This window comes from Osmerus mordax, chromosome 4 (assembly GCF_038355195.1).
Source record: "Osmerus mordax isolate fOsmMor3 chromosome 4, fOsmMor3.pri, whole genome shotgun sequence".
Classification (NCBI taxonomy): Eukaryota; Metazoa; Chordata; class Actinopteri; order Osmeriformes; family Osmeridae; genus Osmerus; species Osmerus mordax.
Genome location: NC_090053.1, coordinates 19,891,202 through 19,918,385, shown reverse-complemented (window position 1 = coordinate 19,918,385; position 27,184 = coordinate 19,891,202). Strand labels below are relative to the sequence as shown.

At 45.5% G+C, this 27,184-nt stretch overlaps 2 protein-coding genes and 1 non-coding gene across 3 annotated transcripts; 1 reads left to right on the top strand and 2 right to left on the bottom strand.

The window, feature by feature from the left end:
- Nucleotides 1-252: 252 nt before the first annotated feature.
- Nucleotides 253-8,736, top strand: slc23a4 (solute carrier family 23 member 4). Its single transcript, XM_067235136.1, has 12 exons — nucleotides 253-300; nucleotides 954-1,094; nucleotides 1,792-1,949; nucleotides 4,401-4,560; nucleotides 4,837-5,018; nucleotides 5,569-5,689; nucleotides 5,917-6,073; nucleotides 6,429-6,682; nucleotides 7,263-7,427; nucleotides 7,652-7,760; nucleotides 8,130-8,225; nucleotides 8,426-8,736. Exons 1-12 carry the CDS (start codon nucleotides 253-255, stop codon nucleotides 8,734-8,736), a joined length of 1,902 nt encoding a protein of 633 aa, XP_067091237.1.
- Nucleotides 8,737-9,224: 488 nt separating this feature from the next.
- On the bottom strand, nucleotides 9,225-15,453 carry LOC136942456 (protein FAM180A-like). The gene is made up of 3 exons (XM_067235361.1): nucleotides 15,328-15,453; nucleotides 10,133-10,230; nucleotides 9,225-10,044 (listed from the first exon to the last, which is right to left on the bottom strand). Exons 1-3 carry the CDS (start codon nucleotides 15,404-15,406, stop codon nucleotides 9,715-9,717), a joined length of 507 nt encoding a protein of 168 aa, XP_067091462.1. The 5' UTR covers nucleotides 15,407-15,453; the 3' UTR covers nucleotides 9,225-9,714.
- Nucleotides 15,454-16,710: 1,257 nt separating this feature from the next.
- LOC136942637 (U2 spliceosomal RNA) lies at nucleotides 16,711-16,892 on the bottom strand. The gene has a single exon (XR_010876631.1). It is a non-coding gene; the product is annotated as a U2 spliceosomal RNA (small nuclear RNA).
- Nucleotides 16,893-27,184: the final 10,292 nt, after the last annotated feature.

Sequence of the window (27,184 nt, the reverse complement as noted above, 5' to 3'; positions counted from 1 at the left end):
TCTCTTCCTGTCTCTCACTCCCTCTTTAACTCCCTCCCCCTCTTTCTCTCTTGCCTTCTGTGTCTCTGTCACTCCTCCCTCTCTTTCTCTCTCCCTCTCTCTCTTAGTCCCACCCCTTGCCCCTTTCCTCCCACCTTCTCTTGCTTGTACACAAACACTTCTCAAACATAAACCATCCACACACTCTCTCTCTCTCTTTCTGTATTTATTGAAATTGGGACCCTGGCCCAGAATTCTACCTGAGATTAGACAATGCCCCCTGAGAAAGACAGCAATGGCCTGGACAGCTATGCATTCGCTGTGAGTATTAAAAAAATTATTTACATTCTTCTTTTACGGGTGTTTGTAAGTATGAAAATGCCAATTATATGATACGATAGAGATTTACAATGGACTGTTACCCCTTAGAAAATACTAAAGCGGTATTTTGCCATCATTACTTTTTCTGAGAAAAGTTGACCTTATGTTGGGAACATCTTATGAACATCTTATGCAACACTATATCTAAATGGGTTGGAGAGTTAGCTAATAAAATGTGTGAAACTTCTGGAATGCAGGATTAATCAATGATGCAGGCTTTGTTGGTATGAGGAAAGCAAGCTTATCACAATCTGCACAGGTACATTGAGAGAAATGAAACTCAAACAAGGAGTTGACAGAGATCAGGGGGTTCTCGAGATATTTGCACTTGTCTGCGTCTTTGATGCATATTGTTTAAGGGCATATTATTATTATTGTTGTCGTGAAACAAATGTAGTGTTAACAATGTTGATGTTAATCTTTACCAGATAATCGTATACGTTCATCTTATAAAACATTCTGTTGCCAAGCAACATACTGTCAGTTGTATTGAAACATGAACACATGGGTGCGTTTGTGTGTGCGTGTTTATATGTGTGTGTGCATGTACATGTGTGTGTGCGTTTGTGTGTGCGTACGTGTGTGTGATGCAGACCGACAGCCATTTGTGCGACCTGTCAGAGGAGAAGGATGGCGACGAGTCTGAGTTTTCCGGGGAAGAGAACAGGAACAAACTGGCCTACTGCGTGACCGACGTCCCTCCGTGGTACCTCTGCATCATCCTGGGCATCCAGGTACCAACCCTGCCTCTTGTCCTGGCCTGCCCTCTCATGCTCTCCCCTGCCCTGCCCTGATATACCCTGTCCTGGCCTGCCCTCTCATGCTCTCCCCTGCCCTGTCCTGATCTACCCTGCCCTGGCCTGCCCTCTCATGCTCTGCCCTACTCTACTCAACCATACTGCAGCATAATCTACGAATCTCTACCCTACTATATTACAATCTACTCTATTCTTCTCTACTGTATTCTATTTCAACATTGTTTCCACTACCATGTACTCCTAAAAGCCCTTCCTCAGACGCTGAATATGCAGATATGGTTGAGGCTGGGGGTCCCTTGGGATCCATTTATGTAATTAACCCACATGATCATATCAGCAGTTAATTAGTAGGATGTGGAGGAAAACGGAAAGGACATCATCTACAGCGTCACATGACAAGCTCTAGCGGACCTGTACATTCTCAGCAATTACAGTATGTTTCAGTCAGACCGAATGCAGCACGAGTTGTTGAAGGACTACTGCTAATCCAGAGAGATGCGATGCTAACCGCCAAATTCTGATCCCGATTTGATAACCCGATACGTTCCTTGAGTATTCTCCCTGACTTTAACTGTGCTTTTCATCCATTCCTTTCTACGGCTCAAACTGTCCCTTCGAACAGTGACGTCTCTTTCCCTCCCCGCTGTTGAACCCCGTCCGTTTGTGTCTCCAGCACTGCCTGACTGCGTTCGGCGGCATCATAGCCATCCCCCTGATCCTGTCCCAGGGCCTGTGTCTGCAGCACGACGGCCTCACTCAGAGCCACCTCATCAGCACCATCTTCTTTGTGTCCGGAGTCTGCACACTGCTGCAGGTCACCTTTGGAGTCAGGTGTGTGTGGGCGTCTCTGTGGGTGTGTCTCTGTGTGTTTGGGTGTGTGTGTGCATATGTGCATATGGTGTTGCAGGGTCATAAAATGTGTGAGTATAGACCATAGGATTGCTTCACAGCACAATATAGAGCCTATAGAGGGATAATGATTAAACCGATACAACAGCAATATAGAGATTGTCTGGACGTTAACAGGAAGGTAAAGTTGAGTAGAGATTTACATTTAGTCATTTAGCAGACGCTCTTATCCAGAGCGACTTACAGTAAGTACAGGGACATTCCCCCGAGGCAAGTAGGGTGAAGTGCCTTGCCAATAGACACAACATCATTTGGCACGGCCTGGAATCTAACTGGCAACCTTCAGATTACGAGCCCGATCCCCCTAACCGCTCAGCCACCTGAATCACAGAGATGTACAGTATTAGACAGGTAGGGTTGTTACGGGTGATTTGATCCAAATCACCAGTCATGGGTGTGTATCTGTTGTTACACATTACTATAAAAAACGTGTACAATTAGCAGGGAGGGAACAGATGGTGAGTATGTTGACAGTGGAGGGCTCTAACATGTCAAAGTAGCGCTGTAGGAGGAATTCTATGGTCCTGTTTTGGGGGACAGTCTTCAAAGAATTCCCTTTGTTTGGCGGGAAAAGAAAGCAGAGATAGAGAGGGGGTAGTTTAGCCGACACGAGCGCGTCAGTCACACAAAACCCACATCATCACCAGGAACAACGTTCCCAAGCGGCTATCTTGTGTCGCTACACTTCCTGTTGTCCTAGCAACAGGAGTAATAGGGCTATCCTAAAAAGCCCAACACAGCCATACCATGTGATGAACCAGCCAGAGGAGAACTAGCTGTTTTCCTCTCAGTCTTCCCTGGCTGTGGTCAGCTGCACTATTCAGGTCAGTGGCCTAGGCTTATGATTCACAACACAATAGGATATTCTGCTCTGGCCACAATGTCAACCGAGGGATTATCTCAACATGAAGGGACTCATTCATCCATCACAAGTCCATCAAATGAAAAGGCTAAACACTAACAATGTTGAACTTGCAGTATTGCCGTACAAATACAGAAATAAGATAAAATTCATGTACAAAATCTTGGATGCCAAGGACTTTTTGCTTGTTTTGATAGCCTAACACTATCAGTTACTCTTCTATATGAGAGTGATAATAGGAGGTGAGATATTACTGGATGGTTCATTAATGTCTAAAGTTCAAGTTACCAAAAATGAGATAACTTATAAAGAGTCCCATAAAACTGCAGTTAACATGTTTAATGGGACTCTCCCAAAGCCACATCATCAAATTGATATTGATGACATCAATCAAATATAACATACTGAATATACATAGTATAATATAATGTAAAGGTTACAATTTTCTCATGGCGTTTTGACGCTTAATTCTAGAACTATCTGGTAGCATCAGCATTGTGGGGATTCCAGGTGTCAGTGTACCGAAGTTCTGGAAGGTCCAACTTGGCCCATGTATTAGTATCATAATAGGATTAGGTTGGAATTTCCATCTTATTAGGTTTGGAATCTGGTTCACATTAAATCCACACATTCCTCAAGCTTATCAGCACGGATGCTTTGGTGTCTTTCTTCAAATAACTGGAGATCAGCTGTGGGGGACCAATGTGTGTGTTGAACACATTGGCTGGAGTGTGGTGACCACAACACAGGCCAGATCTAACCAGGGTCAATACGGCCTATAGAACACACGCTCAGGGCACACTGGAAAGTCAACTGAACCTTGTGGTTGCACGCCCCTCTCTCCACAAGCTGGACCTGAACGGCGCTAAGATTAGCAAGGTTGAAAGGTTACATTCGGGTTTTCATCAATGTTGTTGTGAAGGTAATGTTCATGTCAGTTAGAAAATGACTAGATTATTGACTCTGCTAAGTCTCCTGGTTGTTCATCAATATGTGGGCAACACAGTATTTTTGGGGGAGAAACACAGAGGTTGTGTAACTGCAGATTAGAGAAACATGCTCTCTTCATCTCCTCACGAGACTCAAATCAGCCTTGGAGGAGAAGGGGCCGCCATGAGGAAAAAGGGCCGTTGTCCACTGAACTGTACAGGAGAGCTCTCTGCAACGCCTCACTTTAGCACACAACGCCTCACTTTAGCACACAACGACTCACTTTAGCACACAACGCCTCACTTTAGCACACAGCGCCTGTCTTTAGCACACAACGCCTCACTTTAGCACACAACGCCTCACTTTAGCACACAACGGTTCCACTTCACTTCACCGCCCAAACCAGACCTCTCTGTACCTCTCTGACGCTCTGTGTCTTTGTGTACCTGTCCGTCTGTCTGCCACCTCCCCCCAAACACACACACACACACAAATACATATACACACACATACACACACACATACACACACACCTACACACATATACACACATATACACAAACCTACACACACACATCTAGATTGCCCATCCTCCAGGGGGGTACCTTTACCCTGCTCGCTCCCTCCATGGCTATGCTCTCCATGCCGGAGTGGACCTGCCCAGCCTGGACCCAGAATGCATCTCTGGTCAACGCCTCCTCGCCCGTCTTCATAGAGGTGTGGCAGAGCCGCATGCGAGCTGTGAGTCCTCTTCTTCTTCTCTATAAGTGGTCCTAAAGGTGCATCACTGCCACCCACTGTACAGGAGGGTGAAGTCCAATGGAGAGAGACCAACACAAACTTGAACTAAACCACATTGCAAAGTTGTTCTTTTTGATTATGGAATAACCATCAATTGCCCTTTGATATTCTGTATTGGATAGATAAATATGTTAAATTACTAAATGATATATTTATGGACAGATGTTCTTTATTGATTGATTGACACTGACCATCCTTCATGTCTCCTGTCTCCAGTTGCAGGGTTCCATCATGGTGGGTTCTCTGTTCCAGATTCTGGTTGGGTTCTCTGGCCTGATCGGCCTCTTCATGCGCTTCATCGGCCCTCTCACCATCGCCCCCACCATCGCCCTGATTGGCCTGTCCCTGTTCGACTCTGCCGGCACCAGCGCTGGAAACCACTGGGGCATCTCCTCCATGTACGTGAGCCTCAGAGTTGATGAGGCCTCCTGGGTCTGAACAGCAGGTCAAGTGTAGTAACAATGGAGAGATGTCTCCCCCCATCTCTCCCTCTCTCTCTCTCTCTCTCTCTCTCTCTCTCTCTCTCTCTCTCGCTCTCCCCCTCCCTCTCTCTCTCTCTCTCTCTCTCCCTCCTTCTCTCTCTCTTCCCCTCTCTCTCTCTCTCTCTCTCTCTCCCTCCCTCTCTCTCTCTCTCTCGCTCTCCCCCTCCCTCTCTCTCTCTCTCTCTCTCTCTCTCTCTCTCCCTCCTTCTCTCTCTCTTCCCCTCTCTCTCTCTCTCTCTCTCTCTCTCTCTCTCTCTCTCTCTCCTTCTCCTTCTCTCTCGCTCTCGCTCTCCCCCTCCCTCTCTCTCTCTCTCTCTCTCTCTCTCTCCCTCCTTCTCTCTCTCTTCCCCTCTCTCTCTCTCTCTCTCTCTCTCTCTCTCTCTCTCTCTCTCTCCTTCTCCTTCTCTCTCGCTCTCGCTCTCCCCCTCCCTCTCTCTCTCTCTTCCCCTCTCTCTCTCCCCCACAGGACTACAGTGCTGATCATCCTGTTCTCCCAGTATCTGCGTCACATCCCAGTCCCGTTCCCCACGTACACCAAAACCAAGAAGCTCCACACCTCCAGGATATACATCTTCCAGATCCTCCCTGTAAGTCCTGTGGAACGTCAGCCTTTTTTAACGGCTAGTGTAACTTTGCCAAATGAAAGAACCTGAATTCTGGGTCCCAGGTGGGGTGATAAATCTCTTCCTCCGAATGCCTCACTTCTTATGTGTCTGGGAACCGGGTTGAAAATGTGTCGAACAGGAAGACAAACAGCGCAAGCTAATCCAGGTGTGTGAGTTCTATAAGGTGTGTATGTGTTACCTGTCTCCAGGTGCTGCTGGGCATCACGCTGTCCTGGCTCATCTGCTACATCCTGACGGTGTACGATGTCTTCCCGCCCAACCCGGAGCAGTACGGGCACCTGGCGCGCACCGACCTGAAGGGGGATGTGGTGGGCCACGCCCCCTGGTTCCGCTTCCCGTACCCAGGTAGGGCGGACGCCACGGCAACACACACTCTTGAGCTGGTCAATCCGAGCCAGACACGCTGCAGGAATGCCCTATCAAATTGAAGTTTTGAGCTTGCTTATGCTTAAAACAAGTACATTTAGCTGCCAGTGCAGGAAGAAAATGTCATGCGATGGACCAAAATAATTCCAATGTACCTGTACTTGTTCCAAATGGCAAAAGGTTTTGAAACCTGACCGAAAACAGGATGTTTATCACATCCACTCAGTGAGCTTTCAACCTGAAATGACGTCTCAGGCCCATGGTATATAAATATAGAAAGGCAGACATAAAATGTTATATAACTACACTGACCATCCGCTGAATCTCTCCCCAGGTCAGTGGGGTCTTCCCACCGTGAGTCTGGCGGGGGTGGTGGGGATCTTGGCGGGGGTGATATCCTCCATGATCGAGTCCGTGGGCGACTACCATGCCTGCGCCAGGCTGTCAGGGGCACCTCCTCCCCCCAAACATGCCATCAACCGGGGGATCGGCATCGAGGGACTGGGGTGTCTGCTGGCCGGAGCCTGGGGCACGGGCAACGGCACCACCTCTTACAGTGAGAACGTAGGAGCGCTGGGCATCACCAAGGTGAGACCCAGACACACTGATGGCTTGAGTGCAAACGTGCCCTATCAACTTGAAGTGCACAAATATTAGTAATGAGCTTGCTTATACTTAAAACAAGTATATTTGACTGCCAGTGCAGTTTCCCCTTGATATCATTTCTTAAAATGTTTCATTTGGTTAATTCACTAGACAAGCAATTTATAGAAACAAGTCAAACAACTAGATTGAAAATCTAAAAACAAGATGATCAAATTCAGTAGGGTAGTAGAGTTTTTGCAGAGTGGAGATTGTTCATTCTCAGAGTGAGAGTTATTTCAGCTTGTCTCCAAGGTCGTCAACATCCTCCTAACATAACAGCGAGCACAGTCAGGGTGTGTCTTGGTACATCCTCCTAACATAACAGCGAGCACAGTCAGGGTGTGTCTTGGTACATCCTCCTAACATAACAGTGAGCACAGTCAGGGTGTGTCTTGGTACATCCTCCTAACATAACAGTGAGCACAGTCAGGGTGTGTCTTGGTACATCCTCCTAACATAACAGCGAGCACAGTCAGGGTGTGTCTTGGTGACCTCAACACAGGCATGCTGGGCCTCCTCACAGGTGGGCAGTCGCATGGTGATCGTGGCCAGCGGTGTGATGATGATCGTCATGGGGGTGTTTGGTAAGGTGGGGGCCATCTTCACCACCATCCCCACCCCTGTGGTGGGGGGAATGTTCATGGTCATGTTCGGGGTCATATCGGCTGCTGGAGTCTCCAACCTCCAGGTGAACTTTTATCTCTCACAGTTAAAATGTGGAAATATTAAAAGTTGTTACTGCTAACTTTCATTAGGCGAGAATTATGTGTATGGGCACTTCCTTGATTGACTATATGGCTTTACATTTACTACAAAGGGGTCCCTCGAAATGAGTAGATTCTGGTGACTGTCCAGACATCATGGTTGTCACCACTGATTAAAAATTGACAAATATATCCCTGGTGTTCTCAGTATGCAGACATGAACTCGTCCAGAAACATCTTCATCTTCGGATTCTCCATGTTCTCTGGGCTAGTCATACCCAACTGGCTGTTCAAGAACCCCAAAGCAATAGCCACAGGTAGGAGCCATGCCATGGTTTATATTTGGCTTCATATGAGGCTACCAGACTCACTAACAGTTTCTTCCCCCCAGGCGATCAGGCCTCTCAAACCAACAACATTAATCTCAGCTAACCATTGTTCACACGATCACCTCAATATTTGCAATAGCCAAAATTAACCTAACTTAACATACAAACTGTCTGGGACTCTTCACGTCATATGTATAGTGTTGTTACCATTTTAGTATTGTTATATTGCAGTTTTTTTATATTTGTGTGTGTTGTTGTTGTTGCATTATATTTGCCAATAAGTAGCTGTTGCTTGCCATGTCAAAATAAGGTCATAGCCCGGAATGACCCTGTGTACTGTTACCATGACAATAACAGGAGTGGTGGAGCTAGACCAGGTGCTGCAGGTGCTCCTGACCACCAGCATGTTTGTGGGAGGCTTCTTCGGCTTCTTCCTGGACAACACCATACCTGGTGAGACCCACTCAGTCAGTCAGCCAGTCAGCTAGCCATCCAGCCAGTCAGTCAGTCACTCCGGCAGATAAACCAACAAAACAGTCAATTGTGTTTTTGATATGTGGTATGAAATCACTCATCTCATTTCATCATTCCTCTCTCCTTCCCCCTTTCCTTGTGTGTGTGTGTCCCTCCCCCTTCTGTTTGGTGTTGGTCAGGATCGAAGCGGGAGCGAGGTATCGTAGCATGGAACCAGGCACATCAGGACGACTCCAGCAACACGCTGGAGAGCGGAGAGGTCTACAACCTGCCCTTCGGCATCAGTTCACATCTCTCGTCCTCGTCCTGGGTCCGCTATGTGCCCTTCTGCCCTCCCAACGCCACTAGATCACTGGACGAGGCTAGCGCTGACGCTAATGCTAACAATCATGCTAACACTAATTCTAAAGCAGGCGCTAACTCACTGGAGGTCAGGCAGCTTCCTGGGAATCCTGAGGCGCCACAGATCATTAAAGCTGCGGCTCTATGAGCTATCGGGCGGTCGAGACACTGGATGAACAGAGGCTGAGTATGGACCTAAGGGTCCCGCTCTGCAGACACTTAACGTCACTGTAAAAGCACAATCTGTTTGCTGTGCTTTACTATTGGGTTTTGTCAGATACCGTATTTCTTCGAATAAACGCCGCCCTCGAATAAACGTCGCCCTCGAATAAACGCTGCACCAAAAATGAACGTTATTTAATAAAGGCCGCAGCGTTTATTCGAAGAAATACGGTATGTGTTACTTTGTGTTGAAAATAAGTGATTTCTTTACGGATTGGTCAGGGAGTGTGTGAAGCAAAATATTTGAGTTGTATGGCATGTGTGTATGGAAAATGAATGTATGGCAAATGTTTATGCATAAGATGTTGTACATTTATCCTAAATGTTTAAAAACTGTACAGGAATTTTACAAAATGTGTTTTTTCAAGGAGATATATTTCTTAAACATTAACAGACTGTAAACATATTGATTCCTTTATATATACATTTTCAAGTTTGCAAAGAGCATGTTCACAATATGTGCCTGTTGTCAAGTCAAACAACATTGCCACGGTGCTAATAATCAATATAAATGGAAATTAAATGTAAATAAATGCAGATCAATAGCAATACTAAACTTCTCAACAATTAGAATCTGTAATATGTTTACCCGGCACTAATATTGTTTGTTTCATTCAAGGTGGCTGTATAGGCCCTGTCCAAAAATCTCCACAGTGTTTTTCCTGGTTACAACTGCTACAATCTGTACACATCATTTAAAATTCAAACCAGGAAGTCCAGATAAAAAAAAAAAAATCATAGTCATGGAAAAATCTCACACAAAAAGGCAGATCTACAGTCTGAAGTCAAGTCTGACTAACCTTCCCTGGCATAGGCTAGGAGTCCTCCAGAACCACATGCCAAACACCTCCACAGACAAACTGTCATTTCGGTGGTGGTTTTGCAGGTCCCCGGCAAGAGGTTCTTATTCCGGAATCAGGTCTTGTTTGATGGCTTGGAACAAACTGACAAAAGACTCTGCCCACACCTCCCTCTGGTGGCCGGAGGTGGAATTGGAGATTCGTTGGGCAGTGTACACCATGGTCAGCACTGTGCGCTCGAAGTCTTCTGGTCTCAGGTGGCCCAGGTGACTGCTGAGGTCAGAGGTCAGGCGTCGCACCTCGGTCAGCTTCCTGGGGATCACGTCCTCACAGATGACCTCCAGCTTCCTGGTCTGGCGCAGGGAGGCCAGTTCTGCGTCCGGCAGGGAAAAGGGGCCCGCCTCGCCCCCGAACTGCAGGCCTGCCAGCAGGATCTAGCATGGCCAGACGGATGAGAGAAACTCAGAGGTTAGGTACTACTCAGTATACAGTGCGTTAGTTGGTCCTTATACAAGTGCTCACTTCGAAGAGTAGGTTGACGTCTTGTATGGAGTTGTGGAAGGTTGGGTTCACCATCGATGCCATCCCTCTCTTCACTCGGACCGCAGACGGAAAGAGAGCTGATCATGAAAAGAGAGAGAAATAGATTAAGGAGAGAGGGATGGAATGAGAAAAAAAGAACCAACCAACTTTTTCTCACACTTTTTCTGTTTCTTGCACCACTTTTTCACAAAACAGCAGAATTCTTCTTCTCTTCTTCCCAGGGCAAGACTAACACAGCGTATCAGTGCAGGTCGAGGTCAGACCTGTTAGAGGCCCAGTCCAGGGGCTGGTACTGCAGACATGTCCCCCCCCCGTCAGACCTGTTAGAGGCCCAGTCCAGACGCAGGTACTGCAGACATGTGTCCCCCCGTCAGACCTGTTAGAGGCCCAGTCCAGAGGCTGGTACTGCAGACGTGTCACCCCGTCAGACCAGCACGTGGGCAGCAGATTGTGGATGAACGCAGGGCAGAAGCCGAGCCGAGCCCAAGTTTGTCCTTCAGACAAATGCAGCTCAGGACGGGTCGTAATCGGACCGTAGTTTTGATGTGAGCGTAAATGAGAACAGCATGCTTGTTTGGTCCAAAACCTGTGTCTTAGACTGAAACACTGTATAATAGTTAATATAACAGGTAAGCGTTGTTATCATTTATCAGAGAGAGAGAGAATGAGAGACAGAGAGACAGAGAGGAGAGACAGAGAGAAAGAGACAGAGACAGAAAGGAGAGAGACAGAGAAAAAGAGAGAGACAACAGTGTGAAAGAGAAAGAGGGGGTGAGAGAGGATGAAGAAAGCTGGAGAGGAGAGACAGGAAGGTACAGTAGATGGAGAGGATCCAGACACGGTGTAGCTACTGTTTCCACTTATTGTCCAGTAAAACCCTTTAACAGCACCAGGTCTCCTCCTCCCTAGAACTGAGCCAGGGTTCAGACTTGAGTGTTAAATCTGGACCTGTTAAGACGTACAGTTCAGGAGGTATGGGGGGGGGGGGGTCATAATATCCCAGATGAGTTGAAGATGTAGTGAGCAGACAGTCAAGCAGGCAGCCAAGAACCCAGGAACAGACGGACTAGGGATTCCTACTTGAAGATGAACTGACTATCTAAGGAAATGGTTTCTGGTCTTTTTTATTTGCTTACAGCAAAAAGACCAGCAGACATTTTACTTTTAACCAGCATAGCAGGCATCCTTCAGACCACTGTGCAAAGAATTGATTAGCAAGAAAATATTTTAAATGAGTTCAAAGAATGAGTTCAAATTGTGTTCCTTAGTCTGTCGCTGGGCTAACATCGTTCCTCCAGGAACTGCTGGACTAATAGAGTTAGCAATCATAATACTCTCTAAGCCCTAGTTAGCCTACAGCTCAGTGAGGTCATTTTCACCGACACTGCCAGGTCACGTTTTTTGCTAAAATATGACGAAAGGCTTCTTACAGGTCCAGATCTGGACGACCTTTGGCCAACCTTCAACTGACTATTGTCCAACCTTTGCTCAACATTTCCATGACAATTTAAGTGGTCATTGTGTGCTTGTGTTTCAGTAGATAGCTTATTTGATGTTACTTAGCAACGGGTATCTATTTAGAATGAACGTTAAAGCAACAAATGATCAAACACTGTTTGATCATTAGTCACTTTCATCTGTCACTTTTAAAAACATTCACAGTTTTTAAAAGATTTAATCCTTGGAATAATAATATTGTAGCCAAGACAACAAGTGAAACCAAATCACAAGTTATGATATAGTTATTATTTCCTCTTGCTGTACGAACCGAGACATCTTTCAAATAACCTACATAAAAAACACATATGCTGTATATTTGACTGGGGGAAAAAAGTGGCCCGGGAGTTACTGTCAGACCGGCCCACTCAATACACGGAGCGTTACCAATCAATACATCGCACGTACTGTATCGATCAGTCAGTGTCCAACTTGTAAAAATACCCATAGACTTAACAGTATTTTGGATGATTACAAAGAAATTACATCATATATGTTTGTTTTTTTTAAGAACATTTGGATCTTTGAACTTCCGAAGTCCGTAAGAACACATTTCAGAAGACACTTTAGAACATTTTCGAAAAATAGGCACCGTGAGTGTAAATACAGATCGTGAGGAGGAGGAGTATAAAAGTCAGTCAGTGAATCACAATGTTATAGGTCTTAGAGCAAATTATACGTGTTCAAGCTGTGTAATATGGAATAGTTGGAGGTGCCGGCGATGTCAGAGGGATGGCCGGTTGGTGATGGAAGTGGGCCGGTATTTTGGACCATCCCAACCGCGTTGGCCCATTGGGGATTCCCTTGGTATCCCCGATGGCCAGTCCGCCCCTGTATTTGACCAGATCTACATCAGTAGAAATCTTGGAGACATAGTCGTCATTCTTTGGTGGCTATCAGTTTCCTGCAGCAGCTAATGGTTGGAATGTTTCAAATATTTTCATATACGCAGCAGCTGCTAACAGTTAAAACACACTCAGTAGCCGACAGTAGAACTGGAATGAAGGTTTAAACATGTCAACAACCGTAGGTTCAATCAGTCAGCGTTTAAGGAACCAGTTATTCAGTAGAACTGATGGTGCTGGGAAGTGTCAAACTACAGTGAACCATTACATTAGACATCTGTTACAGTCTTTAAAAAAGTATTTTTTAAATGAAAGGTCATCCTGATGAGGAAGCTGCTTTCCAACACAAGATAAATGCCAGTGAGTGAATAGGAAAAAAAGAACCAGTCTCAAATATCCATAACAATACAGAACAACCGTCCAAAACGTCTACCACAGACCGTATCTGAATGTGGTTGGAGGTATCCTATCCTGTAGGAATACCAAGGTTAGGTGTGTGCTAAGAATTCTTCCAGTATCTAAACATCAGTGTTGCCCATCTGGGATACATCTGCACTTCAGAGAGATCAGGCCAGCTGGAGAGAGAGACTACTTCCATGTCACATCCTCTCTCCTCCTCCACCACCTTAAACCAACACAGATGGGTCTGGCGGTCCAAAAATATCAAGAGAGAGTCTGTCGTGCTGGTGTGTCCACAGGGTGGGATAAGGGATGCTGTGTGTGTGTGTGTGTGTGTGTTTTTTAGTGTTGAAAAATACAATACAACCATAATCATAGGATTATAAATTGTGTTCACAATGTTGTAATAACACAGAAGCACTGAACTGCGGTTGCCAAAGGATGAATTCACAAACTGGCTGATGTCCTGGAATTTGAGCTAAGCCTTTGAAAACTTTGGTGAAAATCCTAATTTGGGACAAAACTGTCCCAATGTTTATCCCAAAGACAGCAGAAGAGCTCTGAGCGATAAGGATGGAATTAAACACAGTGTGAGTCACTTAACAGGAATTCCATCTTTGCTAAATGGATTTCTTCAGAACCTCATCAAGTAAAAACACCAGATTCATTTGAACAGAAGAAACTGACAAAAATGTCAGGAAACGTACACCCGATGATAATCTTATATGTTAGTATGTGCTACGAATTTCAGGAGACTATCAGATGTGGCAGGACGATGATGAGTAAGATGCTATTGAACACAGGCCTCTCTCTACTGTATTGAACACAGGCCTCTCTGTACTGTATTGAACACAGGCCTCTCTGTACTGTATTGAACACAGGGCTCTCTGTACTGTATTGAACACAGGCCTCTCTACTGTGTTGAACACAGGCCTCTCTGTACTGTATTGAACACAGGCCTCTCTGTACTGTATTGAACACAGGCCTCTCTGTACTGTATTGAACACAGGCCTCTCTCTACTGTATTGAACACAGGCCTCTCTGTACTGTATTGAACACAGGCCTCTCTGTACTGTATTGAACACAGGCCTCTCTGTACTGTATTGAACACAGGCCTCTCTGTACTGTAGTGAACACAGGCCTCTCTGTACTGTATTGAACACAGGCCTCTCTGTACTGTATTGAACACAGGCCTCTCTGTACTGTATTGAACACAGGCCTCTCTGTACTGTATTGAACACAGGCCTCTCTGTACTGTATTGAACACAGGGCTCTCTACTGTGTTAGCAGAGATGTGACAGGGATCTGTGTTGCCTAGCCCTGTAAGACCCCTTGTTGTAAAATGACAACGTCACCTTGAGCTCTTTAATTGCTTGTTTCTTTTTTTTGAAAGACCAAATTTATCCAATAGCATTGCAAGGCGAAACAATAGGACCCATTGGTTATGTAAATGTTGTCGTTCCGAAAGTATAGGGTCGGGTCTTACAGGGCTAGAGTGTGTGGGTCTTGAACCTGTACTCTCAGTCTACAGGTCTGATAGGACCCTGTGCTTCCTAGAGTGTGTGGGTCTTGAACCTGTACTCTCAGTCTGCAGGTCTGATAGGACCCTGTGCTTCCTAGAGTGTTTGGGTCTTGAACCTGTACTCTCAGTCTACAGATCTGATAGGACCCTGTGCTTCCTAGAGTGTTTGGGTCTTGAACCTGTACTCTCAGTCTACAGGTCTGATAGGACCCTGTGCTTCCTAGAGTGTGTGGGTCTTGAACCTGTACTATATCAGTCTGCAGGTCTGATAGGACCCTGTGCTTCCTAGAGTGTGTGGGTCTTGAACCTGTACTATATCAGTCTGCAGGTCTGATAGGACCCTGTGCTTCCTAGAGTGTGTGGGTCTTGAACCTGTACTCTCAGTCTGCAGGTCTGATAGGACCCTGTGCTTCCTAGAGTGTGTGGGTCTTGAACCTGTACTATATCAGTCTGCAGGTCTGATAGGACCCTGTGCTTCCTAGAGTGTGTGGGTCTTGAACCTGTACTATATCAGTCTGCAGGTCTGATAGGACCCTGTGTCTGCAGGAGTCCCTGCTGTGGCCAAGACAAGTTTAAAAGAACTTTATCTTGATATATGATCATTGGAATAATATAGGGCGCTCCTGCTATCATAACAGTGGTCATTAACCTGTCATCTGTATCAACTGAAAGCAGTTGATTTATGTTGCCTTTTCATAACTAAATACAGATATAGAAATAAAGGGTTTAGCATTTTCAAATAAGTAAATGTCTAAGTAATCTAGAGACTATATATTGTTAACACATCAATGCAAAATAGTCTTTAGGAAAAATACACATTTTCAATACCTATTAAGGACATTTCAAATGTTAATTTTAGAAATATCAAGAAACTGCAGCCACATAATGGACTAAACAGAACAACGTCTCACCTTTGTTCCGCCGCTGAGCCATGCACGCTTCCATCACGCAGTAGAACAGAGTTACCACGACCACCTTCCAGGGTGCCATGGTGACCTGGCCCCCTGCTTCCAGACCCAGGATGGAGTGGAGCACGACCCACTCCCAAGTGTGACCTGTAACCCCCACGCAGTCTCCTGTCTAGTCTCTTCTGTCTCTAGACACGTCAGTGCCACAGACACCACAGAATCAGACCTCAGACATCCTTCATCAGAATCCTCAGACTCAATTCGCCTCAGTGCATAGAGCCGGACTCCTTCTCTCCCTCCCTCTGTCTCCCTCCCTCCCTCTCTCTGTCCCTCCCTCTCTCTCTCCCTCCCTCCTTCTCTCTGTCTCCCTCTCTCTGTCTCCCTATGTCCACCTCTCTCTTTCTGTCCCTCTCTCTGTCTCCCTCTCTCTCTCTCCCTATGTCTCCCTCTCTCTTTCTCTCTGTCCCTCCCTCCCTCTCTCTCCCTCTGGTCAGCTGATTTCCAGTCTGTCAGTACTGACAGATGGTAGTTATCAGCTTCTCTGAGTGAGAGAAAGAGAGAAAGGGCCCCAACTGCATTTCTCTCTCCCGGATGATCGCTAGTAGCCACAAAAACTTCCCCCCAGTCACCCAAAATCTCATCATCATTATCATCATATTTATATTCATCACCATCTTTTAAACTGTCCACACACTGTCTAGTTATAGCAAACTTCTCAATACTTCCCTGTATGCTTTTCATTTGCTGCCATTTTCATAACAGACATATATTTTATATATTGAGTCCAGCTTTCCTTGGGAAACATCTTGTGTTCATGAATAGCACACAGGCACTCACAAAAATGCTCTGTTCTGAACTTTGTCTGCTTATGAAAGGCTGAAACAACAACATCCCTGCAGGACTACACGTCAGCTTGACTCCAGTCAGTGTTTATGGATCTATGTTTCATTAGCTGTGGTTAAACTGACAGCAGAAACGTTAGTATTTCTGCCAGGTTGACTTGAGGAGCCAGCTCAGTCCGCGTTCTCTTGGCTGTGGTGGAGAGAGCTTGCAGTACCAACACACCAGTCACATGAAATATCCAGTCAAAGCCTGAACAGAAACCCAGATGAAGATGAGAGGACCACAGAGCCTTCCTGACAGTGGTTGGACTTCTCATAGAGGCGGGTCCCCACCCGTATTCAGAGAAAACCTGTTTCCAAAAATCTCTCTGTGGCACTAGGTTTTTAATGTTCGAAAATCAGAAGTAGTTGGTTTGGCAGCGTTTCATGACTGCCTTACCAGAACGTGAAATACATAGTACTAGCTGCGATCAACACACCACCATCTCCTAACCTTATCCAATATATGAGGACTTTATCTCAGACATCTTGTTTTCCCCAGGAGGAGAAGTGCACCGTTCCTGGAGGTACTGCAATACCAGGTCGATGCGTGGTGGACAGAGCAAGCCCCTCTTCCATCTCCCTGTTCCAAAAATAAATGTAATATATGGTCCCCGAGTAGGGGACCTATCAGATATTAAACTAAGAACAGTTTTTTATTTTGACACATCTTCGGCCTGAAAGGGTGCATTTACAATAAATTAAAAAAATCTGAACATCTTTAGGTAGGTACTTACCGCCAACTTCTAAAACAATGGACGTCACTTGTCAGCGCCGTAACCAAGGATGTCACATTTTGATTGACAGGCGATTGATGAAGGTCAAGGCGTAATTCCATACTGAAAATACTGAAGATCCGTCCCGTTAAAATGCCACAAACGGGTGCTCGCAAAGCACTTCGGAATTTATCTTTAAAGCAGAGAGCAATATGTAAATATTGTAAAGTAATATATATTTTATATTTGTATAATTGTTATTGTGGATATGAATGCAGTGTTTGAATATTAATTTACGATAAGATACACAAATTTGGGGTGACATTTCGGGTGAAGCGCCACCTTGTGGTTCGGTTTTTCGTAACATAGTATACGAAATCGAGGGACACAGAAAGACGTACACTATGTTACGAATAGATTGTGAGGTCAGGTTGCTGTGGTTGGCTCCGACTGGTGGCAGATTGATGGTGGTACTACTGTTTCTTGTCTGGCTCCTACTAGTGGCAGTTGGGTGGTATTGCGGCTGTTTCTGGTCTGGATCCGACTAGGGGCAGTTGGGTGATATTCCAGCTGTTTCTCGTTTGGCTCCGACTAGTGTCAGTCAGGTGGTACTACAACGGTTTCTTGTTTGGCTCCGACTGGTGGCAGGGTAGTGAAATCCCTGGATTTGGTACCTTCTGGTCAGACGTGACCTTGTTTGTCCTGAATGTGTTTGTACTGTCTGTTTTGTGTTTGTCTTGAACTGAACAATGAATATTATGTGTGTAGTAAGTGTGTGTCTGTATGTTTCTAAAGGGAGAACAAATGGATGAATGGCGTCCATCTCATGTTGAATTAAGGCCAGGTTATATAAATCTAGGCTGGTGGCAAACTAAGTATACAGTGAACCCAAGTACAGGGTTTAAGGAGGGCAGTGGTCACAAAAAAAACCTCGACCAACAGAAGAGGGTTTTTCAATTAACTGAGGAAGAATACAAACTTGTATTTGCAGGATCACTTCAGTGCATAAACAAGGAGGAAATAAAGGAACAATATCCATCACAAGCAGAGTATATTGAAGAATTGGCTACCCAGATTACCGGGTAGTAGTACTGGGGAGGCGAACCGACGACCAGAAAGCACTACTAGAAAAAATGCGGCCAATTGAAGGCAGCAGGAAGACAATCAATTGGGTCACAGCAGAGACATCATCGACCCTGACGACATCACTGACTTGACCGCATCCAGAGACATCATCGACCCTGACGACATCACTGACTTGACTGCATCCAGAGACATCATCGACCCTGACGACATCACTGACTTGACTGCATCCAGGAGTTATATCTGGATTGGGAAAGTAGGGGGCTGATTCAAAATAATGACAGGATAGAAGTAGCACTGACCGACAGGAAGAAGATAGCTGAATTCGAAAGACAAGAAATGAGTACTAAGAAAAATGAGTGGGAAAAGGCAGGCAGCCACAAAATCGGAGGAAGCAAGCAGGCTTTTGAACAAGCTAAGATAAGACATGCAAGAGCAACAGAATTAATAATGATGTTGACCATACAGGATAACCAACAAGCAACAACAAAACCACCAACATTTGAAGAAGTCCACGAGCCGCCAAGAACAAATGAAGTTAAAAAGGAGAGGAAATTGTATCCAGATATCACAGAGGCAAGAACTCCAACAGCTCCCCCTCCCTATTCACCCAACAATCCATTTACCCAAGCCCCAGTGTTCGAAGTCAAGTCTGGAAACCTAGAACTTAACGAAAGACATTCGGATATCTCAGATGACCTCTCAGCGGATCAGCTGACGGAAATGGCATCAAGGCTGGAAGACAGGATCATCAGGACTGAGATAAGCATGATGAAAGAGCGAGAAATGAGGGAAGAGAATGAATCAAGGGGTTGTCGAACCCCAGTTTCTCTATGCAGCCAAACAAGACAACGCGGAGGAGTCAGGTGGCTGAGCGGTGAGGGAGTCGGGCTAGTAATCTGAAGGTTGCCAGTTTGATTCCTGGCCGTGTCAAATGACGTTGTGTCCTTGGGCAAGGCACTTCACCCTACTTGCCTCGGGGGGAATGTCCCTGTACTTACTGTAAGTCGCTCTGGATAAGAGCGTCTGCTAAATGACTAAATGTAAATGTAAAATGTAAATGTAAACGCGACTACAGCCTGATTCAGTTCGACCTCCCCCAAAGAACTGGCTATGCATCCGACCAGAGCAGCCTGATTGACGGGGAGTGTGGAGATGAAATGCCAGAAGAAGAACGGAGAGCGCTGGAAGACAGACTGGAAAGACTGGAGGAAAAGGAAAGACAACAACTACTCAAACAGAGTCAGTGGAAAGCAGCGGAAACAAGGACAAGCCGCCAGGGAAATACAGGTTCCGTAACAATAACAGGAACTGCAATGGAAGTAAAACCCCCACAGCCACAACCCCAACAACCTCAACCCCAATACCCACAACCCCAACAACCCCAATACCCTCAACCCCAATACCCTCAACCCCAATACCCTCAACCCCAATACCCACAACCCCAATACCCACAACCCCAATACCCTCAACCCCAATACCCACAACCCCAATACCCTCAACCCCAATACCCTCAACCCCAATACCCTCAACCCCAATACCCACAACCCCAATACCCACAACCCCAATACCCTCAAGCCCAATACCCTCAACCCCAATACCCTCAACCCCAATACCCACAACCCCAATACCCACAACCCCTATATCATCCCCAATATCCACCGCCACAACCTCAATATCAGTATCCACCTGTGTCACCTCAACAATATGCTCCTCAGTATCGTCACCCAGAGCCGCCGCTGTGTCCTTCCTTCCCCACCTGGAAACTATAGACCATACCAACAAGGCCACCCGAGAGGCAGCGGAAGAGCAGGCCCAACAAGAGGTTCCTCCATTCAAAACCAGCCTGGATGTTTCACATGTGGGAATTTAAATCATTGGGCCAGAGACTGCCCTCAAGGCCATAACTACTACAACAACAAACAGAGACATAGAGCTGCTTACAACAAGCGAAGAAGAGAAAGAGGAACATGCATGCCACAACAACCACAGTAACCACCAAGCAATCCACCCCAGATGCCACATGTGGGGCAGATGCCACTCAACGCATAGACACAAGACCAATGGGTGGGGGCCATAACCACAAAACAAGAAGGCACCAAAATGTCCTGCTGAAATGTTTCCTTCTAAGTAACACTGTGGTGTGCGTGCAAGAATGCCGACGGTCAAGTAAGCAACATGGGAGTCGAGTTTGTGGCGTTCAGGGAGTGGTGCAAGAACAATGGGCTACTCAGCTCTTGGGAGCAGAGTGTCAAAATGAGGGATAAGGTAATGCTGGGACTGTAATTCTTCTCTGCTGCAGGACCGGCCGGTCTGCCTACCTTACTCTCATTTACTCTGTTCTGAGGTCACATCCCCTTGGAGACCCTGCCCCCCCCTTTCTCACTGGATGATCTACCCCTTCCACTTGGAGACCCTGCCCCACCTGCATCCCCTTGGAGACCCTGCCCCACCTCCCCCTATACATCATCGACCCTGGCCTGGTCGGCCTCACCCCTTCTCCTGGAGACACAACCCCCCCCTTCCTTCCCTGGAGACGCAGCTCCCATCTCCCTGCACGCCATCAGGACCTTTGGGTGATCTACTCCCTTCCCTGGAGAACCCCTTGGATTACCTCAGACCTGTGGGTCTTGTCTCCCCCCTCCCTGAGCAGACCTGTGGGTCTTCTCCGCCCCCTCCCTCTCTGAACATCACCAGATCCTTGGACTGCCCCCGTGTGCCACCATGAACGCCCTGGACATTTAATTGGACTGCCACATTCCCACCCCATGGTCTTCTGACCAATCACCTATCAGAGTTCTCCCTGTCAGGGGGGTACAAGACCTGTCTCCCGAGGACAGGGAGACAGAACTTGGACTGGGCAGAACTCTCTCTGATCTCTGTCACGACCACTTTCTCAACGAAGGCCTTTGTTTGATCTATTCTGAGACTCTTTTGAGTTTCTGTGAAGCTGCATTGGCATCATCGACTGATTCACTGTATTAGACGAAGAACATCCTGGTGTGTTGTTTTCATTGTGTATTCTTGTGATTGCATCATTTCTTATTATTAAACTACAAATAACTTGGTCCGGTGTTTAACCTTGTATCATTTTCCACTACCCATTTTGACACACCTTAACACTTCGTCTGTTGCAAAGGACTGATGGTTTGCCCCTTAGACTGTACACGTGAACAGCCCTTTCGCTGCTGCTGGGTCATTCCGTTAGTGCATGCATCCCTTATGGCTCCACTTGTACAGCCAATCAGAGTGCAGTCTGGGGATGATCGCGCTGATGGTACCCAGTGGTGGGAATGTGAGGTTGAATATGAGGACCCCTCCCACCCTGGTCACTCCCTGTTCCAGCTACTCCCCTCTGGCAGAAGGCTGCGGTCCATCAGGACCAAAACCTCACGCCATAAGAACAGTTTCTTTCCATCTGCTACTGGCCTCTTCAACAAGGCCAAGGACTCCCATTGACATTTATTCACTTATTTAACTATTATAAGTCCATCTAATGGCAATTACAGTATGCATAAGCCACTTTATCTCAGTATCCGATGTTGAACACGCTGCTCATTCTTATTCTTATTTTTATATATATTTTATTTTATATTTAAATTATTTTATTCTTAGATTGTTTAGTTCTTAGAAATAGTTACATTTTTGTACTTTACTTAATTTAAGATTCGTATATGTTTAGTGTTTTGCACCTCCCTGCCACAGTAAATTCTGTGTTTGTATAACATACATTGCGAATAAACCGAATTCTGATTCTGATTCTGATTATTACTTCCGAACACCAGAGGGCAGCAAGGACACAGCAGCAGGTTCTGTAGTAGAAGAGACACACACCAAGCTGGGTGCACATGTTGACAGAGTTTGCTAGTTGATACCGAGTTAACAAACAATGATCTTTGATGAACCCAAGTTTCTTTAATATATATTAGAAACATTACAAGACAGGGCTCCAGTGTGTGTTCTAACAAGGCCAAAAGTGCAGAACGGTATCAGTTGAAAAAGACAATCACACCCGTGCAAGAAACCCTCCCCCACCCTCTCTCCCCCCCTACCTAAATGACCGCTTTCAGCTCTGTTGTAGGTTTTAATGAAGTGCATTGAGGACACCATAGCGAGCAAGGTGAGGTCATGTGGGATACAGTTGCAGTTAACAGACACACAAGTGAAACAGGCACTGTTTTTTCAATGTTCTGATCATATTCAAAGTCCAAATTCTCTTCTTCAAAGTCCAAAAACAGCACGGAGCAGCAACAAGAGGGTTCTTGTCTGTGTGACACCTTTTATATCCAACAAATTACTGAACTTTTAAAACAGATCTATTGGCCTACTACAATTGTAAATCTCCTATGACCTGCCCCAATTGGGCCTTGATGCAATGCCATCTAATCTTTTCTGCTGATTCTGCAACATTTTGGGGGACTTTCCATACCAGTACCTTGTTCCCAGTTCTTCTATTCTGCCATACTAGACGTGTTTTCCAACACCAGTTACAGTCAGCCCTGGGTTATAGCCCTTCACCATTGCATGGTGCCATTCATTCTTCACAGATCACACCCATCAAGTCAAAGCGAATAGTAACTGGTCCAACTCCATGTCCAAGCCCATGGTATCTGTGGAGGAATACAGTCATCACACTTGTCAAACCCTCCCCACACAATGACTTTATAACTTTGGTGTAGGCCCATACTATAGCAGTCTGCAGACATACAACACAGATGAGACTGAGGAGAGTGAATTAGAGATGATGGTAATGGGAGGGTGTTGCACTTTTCTGCTTCTCTTTTTCTCCACTCACTTCTTACCTTCTCACACTTTCAAATAGTTTAGACAAGTCTCTACACTATATTTTCTCTGCATTCTGCACAAAAGATGACTGTGTACTGTATATCAAAACATTCCGGCATATAAATCCACGTATCTCCACACTCAGATCACCTTTCCCCAGCCCGCTGCTGTTTTCAACTAACCTGTATACTACAACAGCAGAATACAATTCCTGAAATTCAGTTATGGCTTTTGATTTTGGAGTGCCACCCCAAGATTGTCAGTGGCCCCATCTGGCTACTTCGATGAAACATTTCTGAGGGGCGCCACTGCTTTTGCCTGTTAATGCCTGCACTGCAGTGAAGCAAACTATATGACAACAATAATGTTTAACCCTTGTGTTATCTTCGGGTCATTCTGACCCATCAGTCATTGTGACCCACCGTCGTATTGCGACAAATTTACCTCATACAAAAACAAAGTGAAGCATTTTCTTTGAAGCAAACTATATGACAACAATAATGTTTAATGTAACTGGCCCCTCTAACAGAACCACTGGCCCCAATGTAACAACATGTAATCATTACAAGTAGCCTACATTGCATGACAACATTTGGCATAGGCCTATCTGTACTAGAAATCAATTACAGCATTGTTTATCCCGAACTTCCCAAAGAGTGTGACTTACCAGTATTAATCAAAATCAGTTTGCAAATGCAACACAAATTCACACTGTACTAAGCATCCTCTAGATGGCGAGCAAGTGCAGGCTTCAAACACTAGCTAGTAGAACTCACCCTTCAAACGCTAACAAGTAGAACTCACCCTTCAAACGCTCGCTAGTAGAACTCACCCTTCAAACGCTCGCTAGTAGAACTCACCCTTCAAACGCTAGCTAGTAGAACTCACCCTTCAAACGCTAGCTAGTAGAACTCACCCTTCAAACGCTAGCTAGTAGAACTCAGCCTTCAAATGCTCGCTAGTAGAACTCACCCTTCAAACGCTCGCTAGTAGAACTCACCCTTCAAACGCTAGATAGTAGAACTCACCCTTCAAACGCTAGCTAGTAGAACTCACCCTTCAAACGCTCGCTAGTAGAACTCACCCTTCAAACGCTAGCTAGTAGAACTCACCCTTCAAACGCTCGCTAGTAGAACTCACCCTTCAAACGCTCGCTAGTAGAACTCACCCTTCAAACGCTAGCTAGTAGAACTCACCCTTCAAACGCTAGCTAGTAGAACTCACCCTTCAAACGCTCGCTAGTAGAACTCACCCTTCAAACGCTAGCTAGTAGAACTCACCCTTCAAACGCTCACTAGTAGAACTCACCCTTCAAATACTAGCTAGTAGAACTCACCCTTCAAACGCTCGCTAGTAGAACTCACCCTTCAAACGCTCGCTAGTAGAACTCACCCTTCAAACGCTAGCTAGTAGAACTCACCCTTCAAACGCTAGCTAGTAGAACTCACCCTTCAAACGCTCGCTAGTAGAACTCACCCTTCAAACGCTAGCTAGTAGAACTCACCCTTCAAACGCTCACTAGTAGAACTCACCCTTCAAATACTAGCTAGTAGAACTCACCCTTCAAACGCTCACTAGTAGAACTCACCCTTCAAATACTAGCTAGTAGAACTCACCCTTCAAACGCTCGCTAGTAGAACTCACCCTTCAAACTCTAGCTAGTAGAACTCACCCTTCAAACGCTAGCTAGTAGAACTCACCCTTCAAACGCTAGCTAGTAGAACTCACCCTTCAAACGCTAGCTAGTAGAACTCACCCTTCAAACGCTAGCTAGTAGAACTCAGCCTTCAAATGCTCGCTAGTAGAACTCACCCTTCAAACGCTCGCTAGTAGAACTCACCCTTCAAACGCTAGATAGTAGAACTCACCCTTCAAACGCTAGCTAGTAGAACTCACCCTTCAAACGCTCGCTAGTAGAACTCACCCTTCAAACGCTAGCTAGTAGAACTCACCCTTCAAACGCTCGCTAGTAGAACTCACCCTTCAAACGCTCGCTAGTAGAACTCACCCTTCAAACGCTAGCTAGTAGAACTCACCCTTCAAACGCTAGCTAGTAGAACTCACCCTTCAAACGCTCGCTAGTAGAACTCACCCTTCAAACGCTAGCTAGTAGAACTCACCCTTCAAACGCTCACTAGTAGAACTCACCCTTCAAATACTAGCTAGTAGAACTCACCCTTCAAACGCTCGCTAGTAGAACTCACCCTTCAAACTCTAGCTAGTAGAACTCACCCTTCAAACACTAGCTAGTAGAACTCACCCTTCAAACGCTAGCTAGTAGAACTCACCCGTCTCTGATACATTTGCTTGGTGTTTCAGATGAGGTAAGCAGTTTGCTTGATTAGGATCCCACCACAGCTGGGTGGTTGGGTTTTGGCCATACTACTATTTTGCTAATGTGGAAGATGTCTGCGCACCAAGTGCCCTAGCCTGACTACTTTTCTTTCTGTAGGTATTGGTCAGAGGAGAGACAGCAAGCATCACTGTGGAGCTCAAGGCAGGGTACATGTTGACTGACCTGTCTGTCTCATCATCTTTCATTGTGTCAACCATTCCTGTGTCTACCTGTCTGTCAGCATGTCTGTCTGTCTGTCTGTCTGTCTGTCTGTCTGTCTGTCTGTCTGTCTGTCTGTCTGTCTGTCTGAGTCAGTCTTTTCTCACTGAAAGAGTGGATTTATGACTCACCTAGGGATACTGGTGACTCACTGGGCTGTGTCACACCGGGTCCGTTGGGGTCACTTGCTCTTCAACTGCTTCACACCATCTGTGGTTTGAAATTCAACGAATCTCCTTTCTACGCCAAAACTCAAGTTTAGAAACAGTTGAAGGCCAAAAAGTTCAGAGGCAAATATTTCTCTTTCATTTCTGGATGTCTGGTCTGCCAATGTTAGTCTGTCCATTTGCTACAAATCCCTAAGTAAATGTGAATCATCTTGACAGTATTGTCTTTAACCCTAGCACTAGTATACTAGCTCTAACCTGGCCTAGGCTACAGCCTTAGCCTGTGTTGGTGCCAGCTCCAGTCCCTAGTTCTGAGGAAGATAAAAGGAGAGTTTATTTCTTCAGTAAAAGTCTAGAAACATGTACTGTTTCTAAAGGGGTTCACTACATGCTGACCTGACCAGTGGTTATTTAACATAAGGCCTGTTCTACCCTGTATCCCCTCCTGTTCTACCACATACTGTTCTACCCTGTACCCCCTATTGTTCTACCACATACTTCAGACCCCCTTCTGGGCTCTGTGTCATTGTGTTCCTGTATTAGTTGAAGAGTTCCTCTTTAGTTCCATTCCAAACTCTTACAATAACAAAAAACATAAAATATTCAGATTAAATTACATTTAAAGGAGTACAGAGAGGAATGGAATAATTAATGCAGTGTGTATTGATAGGTCCAGAGTTGGTTTTTAAGCCGTCACATCATCAACTAGGTGCGAGTGTGAGAGGCAAGATGTGTGGTTGTGTACAGGGAGATACTGGACACCCCAATTTCCCGAAACATGACTATCCCAACATTCCTCAGATTGGCGTCACGTCACCACACACCCGTCCATGCACAGTGTGTGTGTGTGTGTGTGTGTGTTTGTGTGTGTGCATGCATGTGTGTTTGTGTCAGCACACAGCAGTACCACTCCAGCTATGTGACAGCAGAGTGTGAATCCTCTGTCAGGACTCTGATTTCAGAGTGTATTGTTCCTTCTTTTCCGTCCCTCTCAGACAATGTAACTTCCATCACTCTTTATTAATAGTAACTGAACCAACCAGACGCGACACACTAAAGTAGGGGAATCTAGCACCGTCGTGAAAACAGAACAATGATCTATTTTCTTTATAATTGAGTACTTTAGTAATGTGTTCAATTATATTGTATTAAAAAAGCACAAATACCTTCTAAAGACATGTGTGAAGCGCATTGGTTGCCTCTTGGTATGAAATGCGCGATATAAATATAGTTTGATTTGATATGATGTTGTTGGGCGATGTTGATCAAAAGTGACTTTAATGATCTTCAATTATGATGTTAGAGTAATGGAAGAACTGCACACATGCATACATCTGTTATAGATCTATTGTAGATGGTGCAGCTCTACAATAACATCACCGCTCTCTGCTATGGAACTGAAGACATTCCGACAGAGTAAATGGTGAAATTAGCTCCAAACTGCCCTTCTGAACACCAGGAAAAAACCTGTTCCTATCTAGGTCTCTGACAAAATTTCATGTGAATTTAAACTTGGAATCACAGCTTATTTTCCCTCTTTAGTGTGACGTACAAATAAAAGCATGCATGACGAATAAATTAAAGCAGATCTTTTCTGGGCTGCCATTGGCGTATGACCTGGGTTCACAGGTACATTCGTATGCGCAGGATGTGGGACAGACTCTAAAACAGGAA